Here is a 12,809-nt window from a genome sequence, read left to right on the forward strand (position 1 = left end):
GCCCCTTTTAGGTACTGAAAGGCTGCTCTGAGGTCTACCCGGAGCCTTCTCTTATCCAGGCTGAACAACCCAAACTCTCTCAGCCTGTCCTCACAGGAGAGGTGCTCCAGCCCTCTGATCATGTTCATGACCCTCCTCTGGACTCACTCCATCAGGTCCATGTCCTTCTTGACTTTAGGGGCTGCAGAGCTGAAGGCAGTACTGCAGGGAGGGTCTCACCAGAGTAGAGTCGAGGGGGAGAATCACCTCTCAACCCCGTAGACACACGTCTCTTGATACAGCCCAGGATATGATTGACTTTCTGGGCTATGAGTGCACATGGCTTTTCATCCACCAATATGAAGTCCGTCCTTCCTTAAGAAGTCTTCATTGCTTTCTTAAAATGCCTCTGCGTTCTGATGAGCCTTTCTTCTTTTTATTCATTTAAGGCAACAGTCTGTCACCTAGATGGAACTTACTAAACACCAGAATATGGGAAAATAACTCTGTATTTTTCATTTGAGGTAAATAATGATATTTAGTTTTGTATATCATTGTGTCTCTTCATCTAGTCAACAATTTCTTGTAAACTTTTCTCACTTTTGAACATAGGTGAAGAATTGCACCAGTTACCATTCTGCAATGAATAATAAGATAAGCAGGTGTGTTTACGACTTGTGATGACAAAAAAGAAATTAATGTTGCCATTTACTAGAGAGACAGTTCTATACATTAGATCCCATGGCCAAAATTTAGCATTCTGTAAAAATGTATACTATATCCTGTCCCTCATGTGCCCTTTACTTAATTCTGGTGCCAGATCACTGTTTTAATTTTCTGTTTCATTTCACCAGTGTTGGACATAATCTCAGTATGTATGTGAAGCTGTGTTTTATGAGCACAATTAACTCTGTAGCTGATGATGAACTCTTCATTGTATGTGCTTCAAAAGTGGAATGTGAATAGAAGATTTTGTTGGGGGATGAACAGTAGCATTCGACATTGCAGGAATTCTCAGCACTGTTCTGATTCTTAAGAAAATCCTGAAGTTATCTCACGCCTTCTGATGACTTTGTAGTTTTGGTGGTATTTTTCCAAATCTCAAAGTAGCCCAGAATGAAAAGATGACACTTTTTTCCCTTCTGGGACTTAGGGTTTTTTGACATTAATCTTAGACTCATATCTTCTTAGGTGTTTTTGATGCCTGTGTCTGGTTACTTGCGTTTTCTGGTATTTCTACATAACAGCACCAGATCTTGTAGTAGTTCTCTGTTACTGTGACAAGTTTTCGGGAAAGGGAAGGTCCTGATTCTTCTTTGTACATTTTACTGTAATCTTCACCCTAAATCATCCCCTCCATGCAGAGTTGCTCTGATGATCCAAATGGCACCTGCTGGTTTGATTTCAGCTCCTTGCCACTTCTTGTCCCCAGACAAAACACAAGATAATCTTGTTTTTGCATCATACTTACCACACTTTTTTCCTTTTTCAAAGACAAGTCCCCAAGAGTTCATAAATGCAGATACATTACCTCTATAAACACCTATAATTAAGCATTCCATCTATATATGCTAGCTTTCTTCGTCTTTTTGTATTGCCCTGTGCCCTGTGTTTTCTTTTACACAAAAGCAAATACGAAGAGGATGAAATATCAGAATTTATTTTATTCATTCTTTACAGAAGTGAAGAAGTAGCAAGTACAATTAGATCAATGAAGTCATCAAAGTAGCCTTTTTACAATCTGGATTGTAAATAAATTATTATCTTTGATTATTTCTTTTTCCAAATTTAATTTTTGAAATGTGTTATATATTTATAGTCATCACTGAGATGAGAATCATTTGCCAAAATTACGGATTACAGGAGTTCATGGCAGATGAAGACTTAATATGTTTAACAAGGCAAGTGATCTGTTTAGAAAGGCTCATCTCTGATACTGTTGAAAGTCTAGTTAGTCTTTTATGTTGCTCAGCACAATGGGGCCTTGCAGGCCTTTCTGATTCTCATTTTAGCTGGAGAATGTATTCAACTGTTTAATGCAATTCAAAAAAAATACCATCTTCTCTTAAAGTGCATTAATATATTGGCTTAAGCAAATTAGTTTTGTCATCACATTAATTTCAGTGATTTAAAAGCACCAATATTAATATATGCAAGACTGAAACTCAGTATTAGCTTAGTGTTAATAGTAATTTAATGAGGGTAATGTTATTACCAAGATTTTCTTTGTTTGGCAAGCCTTGTAGTGAGAAACTAGAAATTGGTAAGCTGTAAATGTAGTTTCATCTTCACATTTAAATTATGTTCTTTATATGCTCTCGTGTCTCTAACCCTGTTTTCAAATGGTAGTTCATTTTCTGCCTTTTCTTTCTGCTCTTCTATATATAAATATACTAATAGGCACTGAGAATTAAGTTAACTGTCTCAGTACAATATTTGTTATCCATGGTGTAAGTATTGAATTTTTTTAGTACATATATATATAAGGGTGTGACTTTTGTCATTTATACATAGCTCTGCATTAGGCAATTCATGAAGTCATTGAAAGAGGGCTCAGAGACCTTTTGGAATACTGTGCAGATGGAGTATATGTATTCTATACTGCCGTGATACATCTGTATCTTCACTCTTACTCAAAAATATGAAGCATGGAAGGGTGATGCTTTGTCCATCTTTCTGCACCTTTTAGTATGTTGTGCCACCTGAGAGCAGTCTCCCACAGCAGAGCCAATACTTGTGAGCAATACAAGGAAAAAGTCTTTTCTTGGACTTTCAGAAAATACTACAACTCAAATATGACTCAAACAGAATTTCATTTCTAAAATTAAGCTCCTCTTTGTATTACTTAAAATGTATTTTCTCAAATATCTGTTTTAGAAGCTTAAAGTAAAACCAAACAACACTCACTCACCTGTAAATATAGTCTTCCATTCATTGTCTCATAAGTAATAGGAAAGGAAATAATATTTGAGAAAACAGAGAAAACCAATTTTATCATGACTTGGACTATATTATTCAAGATAGAGCTTAAAAAAACCCTGCGAGTCTTTAAAGTGGTATATGGTAGAATTTCTGACTGGCTTTTTTCTATAACATTGCCAGCCGTCAACCTGCAATTTCAGGAAATCTTCAATTATAGTACACATGTTTCAGTCTCAAAAATTGAAACTCTGTAATGTAAATTCGTCTTATGATTTCTAATCACTTTATACATCTCATTCCCAAAAGCCTAATAACTACTAAATTCAAGTGTTTGCCTAATGCAAAACACTTGCTAAATTTTTTAAAAAATATTCTATGCTGTGTAATAAATCAGAATTATTGAGCTCTGTCCATCTCTCTTCAAGAAGTAATTTTGCCTAAAAGTTCTTGCAAAGCAATTGAGAGTGTTTCAGTAAATTACTTATCAGCCAGCTGAAATTCAATACAAAATCCAAATGCCTGTGGTTTTTTTATTTTTGAGAAATTACTTTGTGTTACTTTAATATTGAAGAAATAAATAGATGTGTCTCCAGAATTATACAGAATCATGAAAAGGGATGAATTTTTACAAAATGCTGTTAGTTCTTTATGTATATACTTTTATATATATACAGATAGATATAAAATAATAAAAGCAGTTATGTCAGTAAGAGAGATTAAGGCTCAAACACAACCAACCTGATCTACAAATAAAAAAAACCCAAAACACGAAACAAAAACCTTATTGATATTTTCAGTGTTTTATCACTGGTATGTGTATTTGGAAAAAACTGTGTATGCCCATACCTGATTCTTGTTCCTTAATACCATTCTTTTGATTTTAAATGTTTTTATCTTTTTTCCATTGTGTTTTAAACAAGCTCTTGCTAAAATACTAAAACAAGCAATTTGCTAATTGCTTCTACTCAATAGATGTTATAGTTTAACAGTCACCTGAAATGATTATTGTCGCTCCTTTTTCATCACAACCATACATTTCTGTGCTTTAGGAAAACTGATATGAATTGAAAACTGAGATGCTTCCAGTTTCTTAAATTACTTTTGATATCAGTGACTAGGTCATTATTCAGTGTTGTTCTGTATTTTCTTACAAATCCCCTGGTTAGATTTAGTAACATCTCTGAAGAACAGACTATTTTTCCTTTTATTAATTAGCCTAGCATACCAAAACAATATACGATACAGTATGCCCTAGTGAGCAGTGGTGTTGATTACACAGACTGTCAGGTGTCTGAAATAATATAGTCAAAATACATTTTCAGAGTTTTGCTGGAGAACAGTAACTTTTTTAAAATTTTTTTTTTTAGTGCGGGATGAGAGTTTAATATATAGAAATAAAGAATAAGTATATAGAATAAAGAAAACATATCAGGATAAGTTACAGCCCTCCATTCTGTTTGGTTGGGGGTTTTTTGATTGGTTTTTTCCCCATAGTTTAAGCATAAATGGTGAAAATCAGTTCATTGCAATTTCGGGCTTTAGTGAGAGAGATACTGCATCATCCCATTTAAATCAGAAGTATAATTCTATAATTGAATAGGGTTAGCCCTATACTATCATAGAATCTGACATTTCTTTTTCTATATATTTCTAACCCCTTGCCAATGAACATGTGTTCTGTACAGAAAGACATGGAAGAATCCTTTACAATTGTCTTGATTTTCACAATATATAGCATTTGCTGACCAGTAACATTTTACCAAGTTACATATTTTTATACTGCCCTATACATGGTAGTGTTTTTTACTTAAGCCTCTTGAAAGACTCCCAGTTGATACTTAAGCTGTATATGTTTTATTTTTGTTTTTATTGTTTTATAATATGAGTTACATGTTGGAAACACAAAATAAGGATCTGTTTCTTAAGATACTTTTTTCCTGTTTTGGCTGCTTGTCTATGTACAAACTATGAAAAAATGGATCTTCATTTTGCTTAACATACAGCTAAAATATTTGTGTGTGCATATGTACAAGCCCATTTGCTAATACACAACTTTATGCATTCACAGTGTCCCAGCTTTCTCATATGCATTAAGAGTTTTAGTGCAAAAGTATGTATACCTATTTTATGAGGGACTGTCAATGATTGTAAGTAACAGAACTGCTGAAAGTGTGACATTTTGCTTCATTTATTTCTAAATAGTTTTGGTTAGTAATTATATGATAAATCACATTGTATAGTGTTTTAACATCTTATTTCTTAAAGTAAAAGTAGTGTTATTTTCGGTATTTTATATTATTTATATATTACAAAGATGTCAAAAAACATGCTTTGAATAAGTATTGTATGTTATGTTTTGAGAATTGGAATTTTACATTTTCACTACATTTATAAAAAGAAAAGAAGAGTTATTCTGTCAGGATCTAATACTTTAAAAAGAGAAACATGTATATAAAAATTTCAAATAGAGCAGTGCTTTTTTTGATATGTTCAAGAATTATGTTAAGCATATGTATATTATTTAGAAAACATGATCAATAAATATGACTCTTAATTCTTTTTTGTGTTTATTTTGAACACAGGCCTGATGATAAGTTATTAACCTTTGCTCAACTAAATGAACAGTTTTTAACTCTAATCATATATATATTGTAGTAATTTGTTGTAAAGGTATTAGTTGCATGTTCATCCATCATGAGACTGATGTTTACATTTTTTCACCTGCCTGTTGGTTAGAAAAGATCAATGAATATTTTAGCAGTTAGTATTTTGCTAAAAACTCAGTAGATTCAGTGTAACTTTTGTAAGATATGGAACACAGTTTGCTGGCTATAGTCCGTGCTATAGAATGGTGCATTATAAGGTGCCAAAGTAAACGTCTTTACCTTCTTTCAGATGTTGGCCCTGTTTGTTTGTAGCCTGATAACTGTTTCTAGAATGCTCATTGAACTTGCTGGAATTTTTGTTTACTATAGTCTTCATTTTTCCCAAGAGGAGGAGAGAGGAAAGAATATATTCCTCATGTGGTCAGCATATTTTTGAGTATTTATGTGAGTTCACCATCTTGATTTCAAGTCATGAATTTGTTTTTACATGCATAAGCATGCATATTTACATGCATTATTTATCCAATTGACTTTAAATTCCATTAAGTTCCAATGAGTAGGAGAAAGATTTTGTCTTAGGCATTTTTTATTTATTTTAATTTTCTAGTTATGTTACTTTTGTTGGTTTATTTATTTTTTTAACTGTTCAGTCTAAGGCTTGTAAAGGTTGATTTGCTCCTGAACTGCTTTGTTCCCAGACATTGCCATCTTCCCCAACTACCACCAAGTCCTCTCCATCTGATCCCATGACCACCTCCAGAGCCAATCAGGTACAGTATCATCCTACCATCTACACCATACTTTTCACGGGTGACAGCTTGCAAACTGGAGAAAAAGATATGGTGGGTTAAGGATTTATTCGTTCATTCACATATATACACCCATAATCATAGAAATCTAACTCTTGTTAGAAATTGGTAAATTGAATGGAAAACATTTTTCTTCTTTTAATTTGTTTTGTTGTCTTTTTTAAATCTCTGATGAAAGCAAAATATCTCATAAAATAGTCTTTTTTTTATTTGATTTGATTAATAAATAACAAGGATATACCCTGGTGTGTTGTAGACAGAGTAACGCTTGGTATATGTATGTTTATGTATATATGCACACACGTATTTACTTCCTGGATCATTTATAAATTATACTGGAATTGCCCCTAAAACCATGCTTAATTAGCTGGATATCAACCTAGGAATGGCAAACAGACTTCTTTCTTTATTTACTTTAAGAATTTTGAATTGTGTTTGTGGATGTTAACATATGGGCATTATTTAAATAGTGTATGTAATAAAAAAAGTAGATTTGAACTGAAAATTTATTGATGAAGAATGAGGTAAAATTATGTCTCTCCAAAAACGTACTAACCACATCAGAGTAAGTTTAATTCATGTCTTATTTTTAATTGCATAAACTGTGTTTTTAGCAGTATTTTAATTACATTAATTTATTTCTCTTTTAACCGGAAGAAATGTGTCCAGTTCATTATGTCCACAAGTCATCATACTGTGTATCTTTTTGTCTTCCCTATGAAAATTGTTAAAGTTATTTCATACTGCTTTTTAGAACTGATTTGTGCTTAATAAATACCTTATTCATTGTTTTAATGTACTGTTAAACTTAATGTACTTTGTGTTCAAATAATGTAAGTGTTCAGTATGTGCTAACAGTTTTTAACACACAATCTGTTTATTTAAGTTAGCTGAATGCTTCTGTCAGATCTTGCACAAATTAGATCAAATACCAGAAAAGTTTTATTCACAACAAGCTGATTTCCCCTGGAAGTTAACACTGTTATTAGTTACTGATCATCTGGTATTTTAGGAACTGCTTAGAAGTTGCTGGCTGTATGAACAATTTAACATACAACAGAACGCAAACATATTAAAGCAATGTATCTTTGATCAACATATGACTATCTGTTGAAAGGGACATCTAATACAGAAAGTAATGAAATTTAGAGAGAAATTGTACAGATGGAAGAACTACTAAGAAAAATATAAGTTGTGATATCCCTCACTTCAATTTGAAAGCCTTCCTCATCAGCCTGCTTCCATTCCAGCACCGTTGGTTGGCTTCATCATCATTAAATGACAAGGATAAAATCTTTGCCAACAGCTAGGGGTGTTTTATGAACACTGTGTTCAGCCTTTATTCTCTCTCTCAATTTCAGTATTTCGTTTATTTTAAGTAGAAGATTTTGAAAATGTTGAGCGCACAGATGTTTTTTAGAAGTGTTCTTACTATTTTTCTTTTCTGTGTCTTCTTTCCCACTTCTTTTTTGAATAATGAATATATCCTGATCATTATTTGGAGAAAAAGGAAGAGGTGCTTTTATTTACAGGAAATACTATTTGAGCATGCTGTTTAATTAGCATCAGAGAAGTACCTACTTTGCATCTGTTCTATGAATTTTGATTTATCAAAATTATAATGTGGCATATAAACTTTAAATGACTTTTTAATAGCTAAAAATACTTATTTTTATAGAAAGTTGTTCTATGAGAATATTATCAAGCGATATAGCTGAATATAGACGCTAAGGGAAATGTATGTGTCCTGCCTATATCCCACATTACATCTTTTAATGCATTTTATTAATAATCTGTATTCAATTCATTTTTCATACAAATAATCAAGATCTCTTTTGAGCAGCATTAAAATTGTATATATGAAGAAGAGTAATGAGTTCTTTAAGTGACTTTTGGAACTGCTTTTATTATTAACCCTTGAAATTCCTACTGGTTTATAATTGATTTATCCCTTCTAGTATTTCCTGGTGGTTTCTAGCCATTCCAGCAGGAAGCACAAAGCACATAAGGCAATTAAGGCCTTTCTGTTCATTCTAGTGATAAGTGACGTAGTTGGCAATTGTTCCCAGACTGTAATAGTGATTAGCATTCAGCACCAGTATATCGACAAATATCTGCACTGCGGCTGTCACACGAAAATAGGTTCCAACACAGTAATCTCAAACTTGTCAGTAGTCATGTTAAGTACCCAATAGGAGAGTATTAGAGAACAAAAACAAATGTTTGCTTTGATATATGGCTGTGTAGGATGATTCTCAATAGAAAATAACCATTCAGGTATGGTTTTTCTCACAAGACGTTATATTAGGATAACAGGAAAGAGCTTAACTGGATGGAATTCAGGAAATTTAGTATTAAAGTGTAAGATAAATTCACAACACACCCTGTTCTGTGGATATAGTAGCGTATCAAGCTTAAGATCATTCAATTTTCTGTAATATTTTAATCATGACAAGATGATATTTTATATTAAAAATTAGTAAGGTGATTAAGCAAAGTTTAAGCAGTACTTAATGCTGAGTTGCTGTTGGAGTGAGATTTTTAAACTGGATTGGAGGACTCCCCATGAGCCGTTTCAGTCAGAGAACTGTCGAGTATGTGTGGATGAGTGGATCTGATGTGATCCCTCCCACTGTACGAGCATGTCAGTTGTGTTGTCAGAGCTTGCATGGTGGGCAGAACAATTCCTGGGCACACTTCTTACCACAAGAGGAAAATAGCTCTGCCAACAGAGGTCAGAGGAAGCTGGGCAGGAAAACTGACTTGTATTACGTCTTCCTTTTAATGACTCATTTTTCCTCCGTTCAGATGAGATCATTACTCCTTTGTACGGCAATTTTGACTTTCGGTGAATTGTTTTTTGAAAAATCCAGTGTTCATGAAACTACTCATTTTATGATTCTCAGTAAGAGGATAGTCTCTAAAATGTCTTATGTAGTGGAAGAAAACAGTTCCTTCAGAATCATGTGTTGTGTTGTACTGAATTGCCATGAACACAATAGAAACCTCTGCATTGGAAGTGGGTTTTTTAGTTCTTTGTTCCAGGAAGATATACATCTGTCAATATTATTGTTGTAAATGTCTTGTTTATTTTTTCAGTAGAACTTCCTTGGGCCTTTGTTCGCATTAAAAATTCATATGCTGCAAACTTCCCAAGGAAGAAAGAACCAAAGAGGCAATAGAATTAGGGACATATCAAATAACTTTTTTTTCCTCTCCTGTCTACCTTTCACTGAAAAGAACTCAATCTTTCTGTACTTTTAGACTGAGAGCTTCTGAATTACCCCCTCATGAACTTTGTCAGCTTTGTTTATAACAGAACACTGACAGACATATAGCTACAGTAGTGAAACTGTTCTGCTGATGCCCCTGGAGCTGGCAGAATATAGCTTTACTTTTATTTACCAGAAGGAGGGAATCAATTTTACTTCTCCACAGTATGCTTCAAGTGGGAATTTAATCTCAGAAATGATGAATAATGCCAAAAACATCATATAAAACATGCTTGCTTTTCCTCTGTAGTACCTTGTAAAGGTACAAGTTTTAATACTTATTTTAACAGTTAAGTGACATTAGATGAACAAGTATAATTAAACTGTTTACATATTTTCTTTTGTTTACAAGATTATTTCTTTTCTTATCTGCCTGCTTTACTGATGTTACTATTCTTTTAGAGGGAGAAACACGAGTGATATAAACCTAAGCTTTGTATTTCTCCTTCATTTGTTTGATGTACACCTATAATTGCAGTTGCAAACCCTTGCATGTTTCCTTCTCCAATCCTCCCTTTTTCCATGAGATTGATTCCGCTTCTGACCTTTACTACTAGCTGTAAGAGAATTAAAGGCCAAAACACACATTCCCGCATACAAGTGAGTGAGGAGAGTGACGAGTAGGAGTCCTTTACCCTTCCGTTATAATTTTGATAGGCTTAAGCTCAGTAATGTGGTAGGATTTATCGTCACAAACTTTGTGTCATTAACTTGCTATATAAATCATCTTTTTTTTTTTTTTTTAAATGAACTGTTTTTTCCCATGGCATTTGCATTTTTTACAATCATACCTTCTATTTTGCTTCTTTGTTGTTGCAACTGAAACTCTTATTTTATCGTTTAGTGTAGTGTAATATAAATTTTGTGGAGTGCAGATAAGTGTAGGATTTGTCCATTCAGTCCTAAAGGTTTACGGGGTTTTTGGAGCATATCTATGTCATCTGGTTGCTGCAATATCTGTAATAAATAATACTTTTCAACCTTTTTACGTGATGGGACTGAGCCAGTTTTCTTGGTACTGCCTGTGCCCAGCAGGTACAGCACAAGCATGTGGCTGTTACCATCTTGCTATTAGGAATTTGTACTTTTGGCTTATATTATCTCTTTTTTAAATGCAAAATCTATAGCTTGCAATGGGATATAATAGTACACATATAAATAGACATTGGGGGATTAATTGATGTCTCTAAATTGTAATGATTGATTTAGATGGTCTCCCTCTTTCTGACTTTAAAGAACGGTCCTATCCCTGTCTGTAAAACAACTTGCAGAAGTTTAATCTTTTCATTCCTGATAGAGAGATAGAATCTGAAAACAGAGGCTGTCTGTAAAGCATACTGGCAGCTTTCAAAGGGTTGATGAACTCATGTCACTTATATTTAATATATAATTTGTTGTGGGAGGTGGAAGAAGAAATAGGAAAGAAAGCTTTGTTTTAGTGTCCTGTTATCATTAGGGCATGGATTTTTAAAATATGTTCAATATTCAACTTCAAATGAAAAAGTTTTTATCAGTAGATTAATCTTAAAGTACATATAGTGAGTTTTAATGATGATCCCAGGATACTAGATAGCCGTTGTAGGCCATCCAGGTAGTATCTCTATTTGCCTTTGTCAATTTGACAGGAGAGTTATTTAAGATATTCTGTCTCTGATATTTTAACTGCAATATTAATCTAATTTTAATTCCCTAATTTTAATGTAATTTCTTACAGTGGTATTGAGAAAATCTCTTTTGTTTTTAGGTCTGTCACAGATTGACTGATGCTGGATGTATCACTTGATCTTTCCAAATCTCAGTACCGTGTATTTAAAAGCAAAGTCAATATAAAGCTGTAGAATTAAAAACTCATTACTTTAATTTGATTGTTCAGAATATTTGCCATAGTAGTTCTCTGTGAGATGGGAATTTGACCTTTTTTCAACCTATGAGATTGGTCACTGATAAATACAACCATTTTATTTACATCCAGAAGATGATATCCCAGTTCCATGCACAAAAGTAATATGCTGTTTGAAAGAGACTTCATCTAATAGACAATGCTTCATATGGACCCGTCACTAAAGAATTTAGTACATTGGATTCTAAAATTATAAATACATTAAGACCACAAATATAATAAATTATTAATATATTAAACAAATACATTCTTCTAATTATCGCATCAAACCGTTTTTTTTATTCACAAGTAGATGCATGAGAAGGAAAACAGGTATTGATGTGGCAGTGGTGTTCAGAACTATATGGTAACTGTAAGAACCTCACCATGATGTTTAGGAGAATAGAGTTGAAGAAATAGGCATTGTATTTTGCTGAATTTTTCTGGAAGGGCGCCCAAATTTATGATATATTTTTGCCATCTACAGAAACATTCTTCACATAATTTCTCACCATAGCATATCTTTTTGGTTAAGTCTCAACAATGACTTTCATCTTCAGTTTTAATATTTATTCAGCTTCACATTCAGAGTTCTTTTCTGTTTAGGTCTTGTTATTGCTATTGTAGACTTACCCAGTAATAATTTTGACTCCCCATTGAATGCTGTACATTGTAAAAAGATTGAATGAAAAGTGCCTACATTAGTTAGAAAAAAACTTCTCTTTCTAGTGTGAAAAAACTCTTACATTTTACATTTGTAGATAATTTTATTGATTGTAAATTCATATCTATAAAATAACCTTTTTCTTTTAATTTAATAAGAATACAGAGTTCATTTTTTGATTACAAGTTGCCTATGGCACACTGTGGACAGCACGTAATAAATAAGGTTTGAGATGACATAACTAGAAAGTGCTAGGGAGAATTATTTCCCTGTTCAAGTGAGAGGACTCCAGTAAAGGTTCCTGTGCTTCAGAGGTAAACTTTCTTGCTGCTCTTTAGCTGAAATTCTTCGTTTCATGGCTAAACTCTTAAGCAGAACTAACCTATACTTCATAAACTAACTGTAGACATTTTTTTCTGGTTCTCAGGTTAATACATTACTTTTATGATAGTTCTCTTGTTCTTTGACCGCTTTTTCCCAATATTTATTTTCCAATGCAGTATCTGAGCTCAGTGCTTTTGTTTGCGTTGTCTCCTTAATATAATTTTTTGTAGATACTATAAAGATTTTTAAACAACAATTTAAAAAAATCTTATATGCAAGTCAGTTTGGGTTTTTTTACTCTTTCTTATTGTCTGTTTCAATTTTTCCCCTTTGGACAGCTATGTAGGTAATTAT

At 33.0% G+C, this 12,809-nt stretch overlaps 1 protein-coding gene across 1 annotated transcript in view; it reads left to right on the forward strand.

The window, feature by feature from the left end:
• Positions 1–12,809, forward strand: part of LOC104159367 (RNA-binding protein Nova-1-like) — a gene marked incomplete at its 5' end in the record, with an annotated part of 151,372 nt that overhangs the window by 118,466 nt on the left and 20,097 nt on the right. Inside the window, 1 exon segment of the mRNA XM_009697253.1 lies at positions 6,206–6,277. Within this exon segment, the coding sequence (XP_009695555.1) occupies positions 6,206–6,277 (72 nt within the window).

This window comes from Cariama cristata, unplaced genomic scaffold (assembly GCF_000690535.1).
Source record: "Cariama cristata isolate BGI_N322 unplaced genomic scaffold, ASM69053v1 scaffold15673, whole genome shotgun sequence".
Lineage (NCBI taxonomy): Eukaryota > Metazoa > Chordata > Aves > Cariamiformes > Cariamidae > Cariama > Cariama cristata.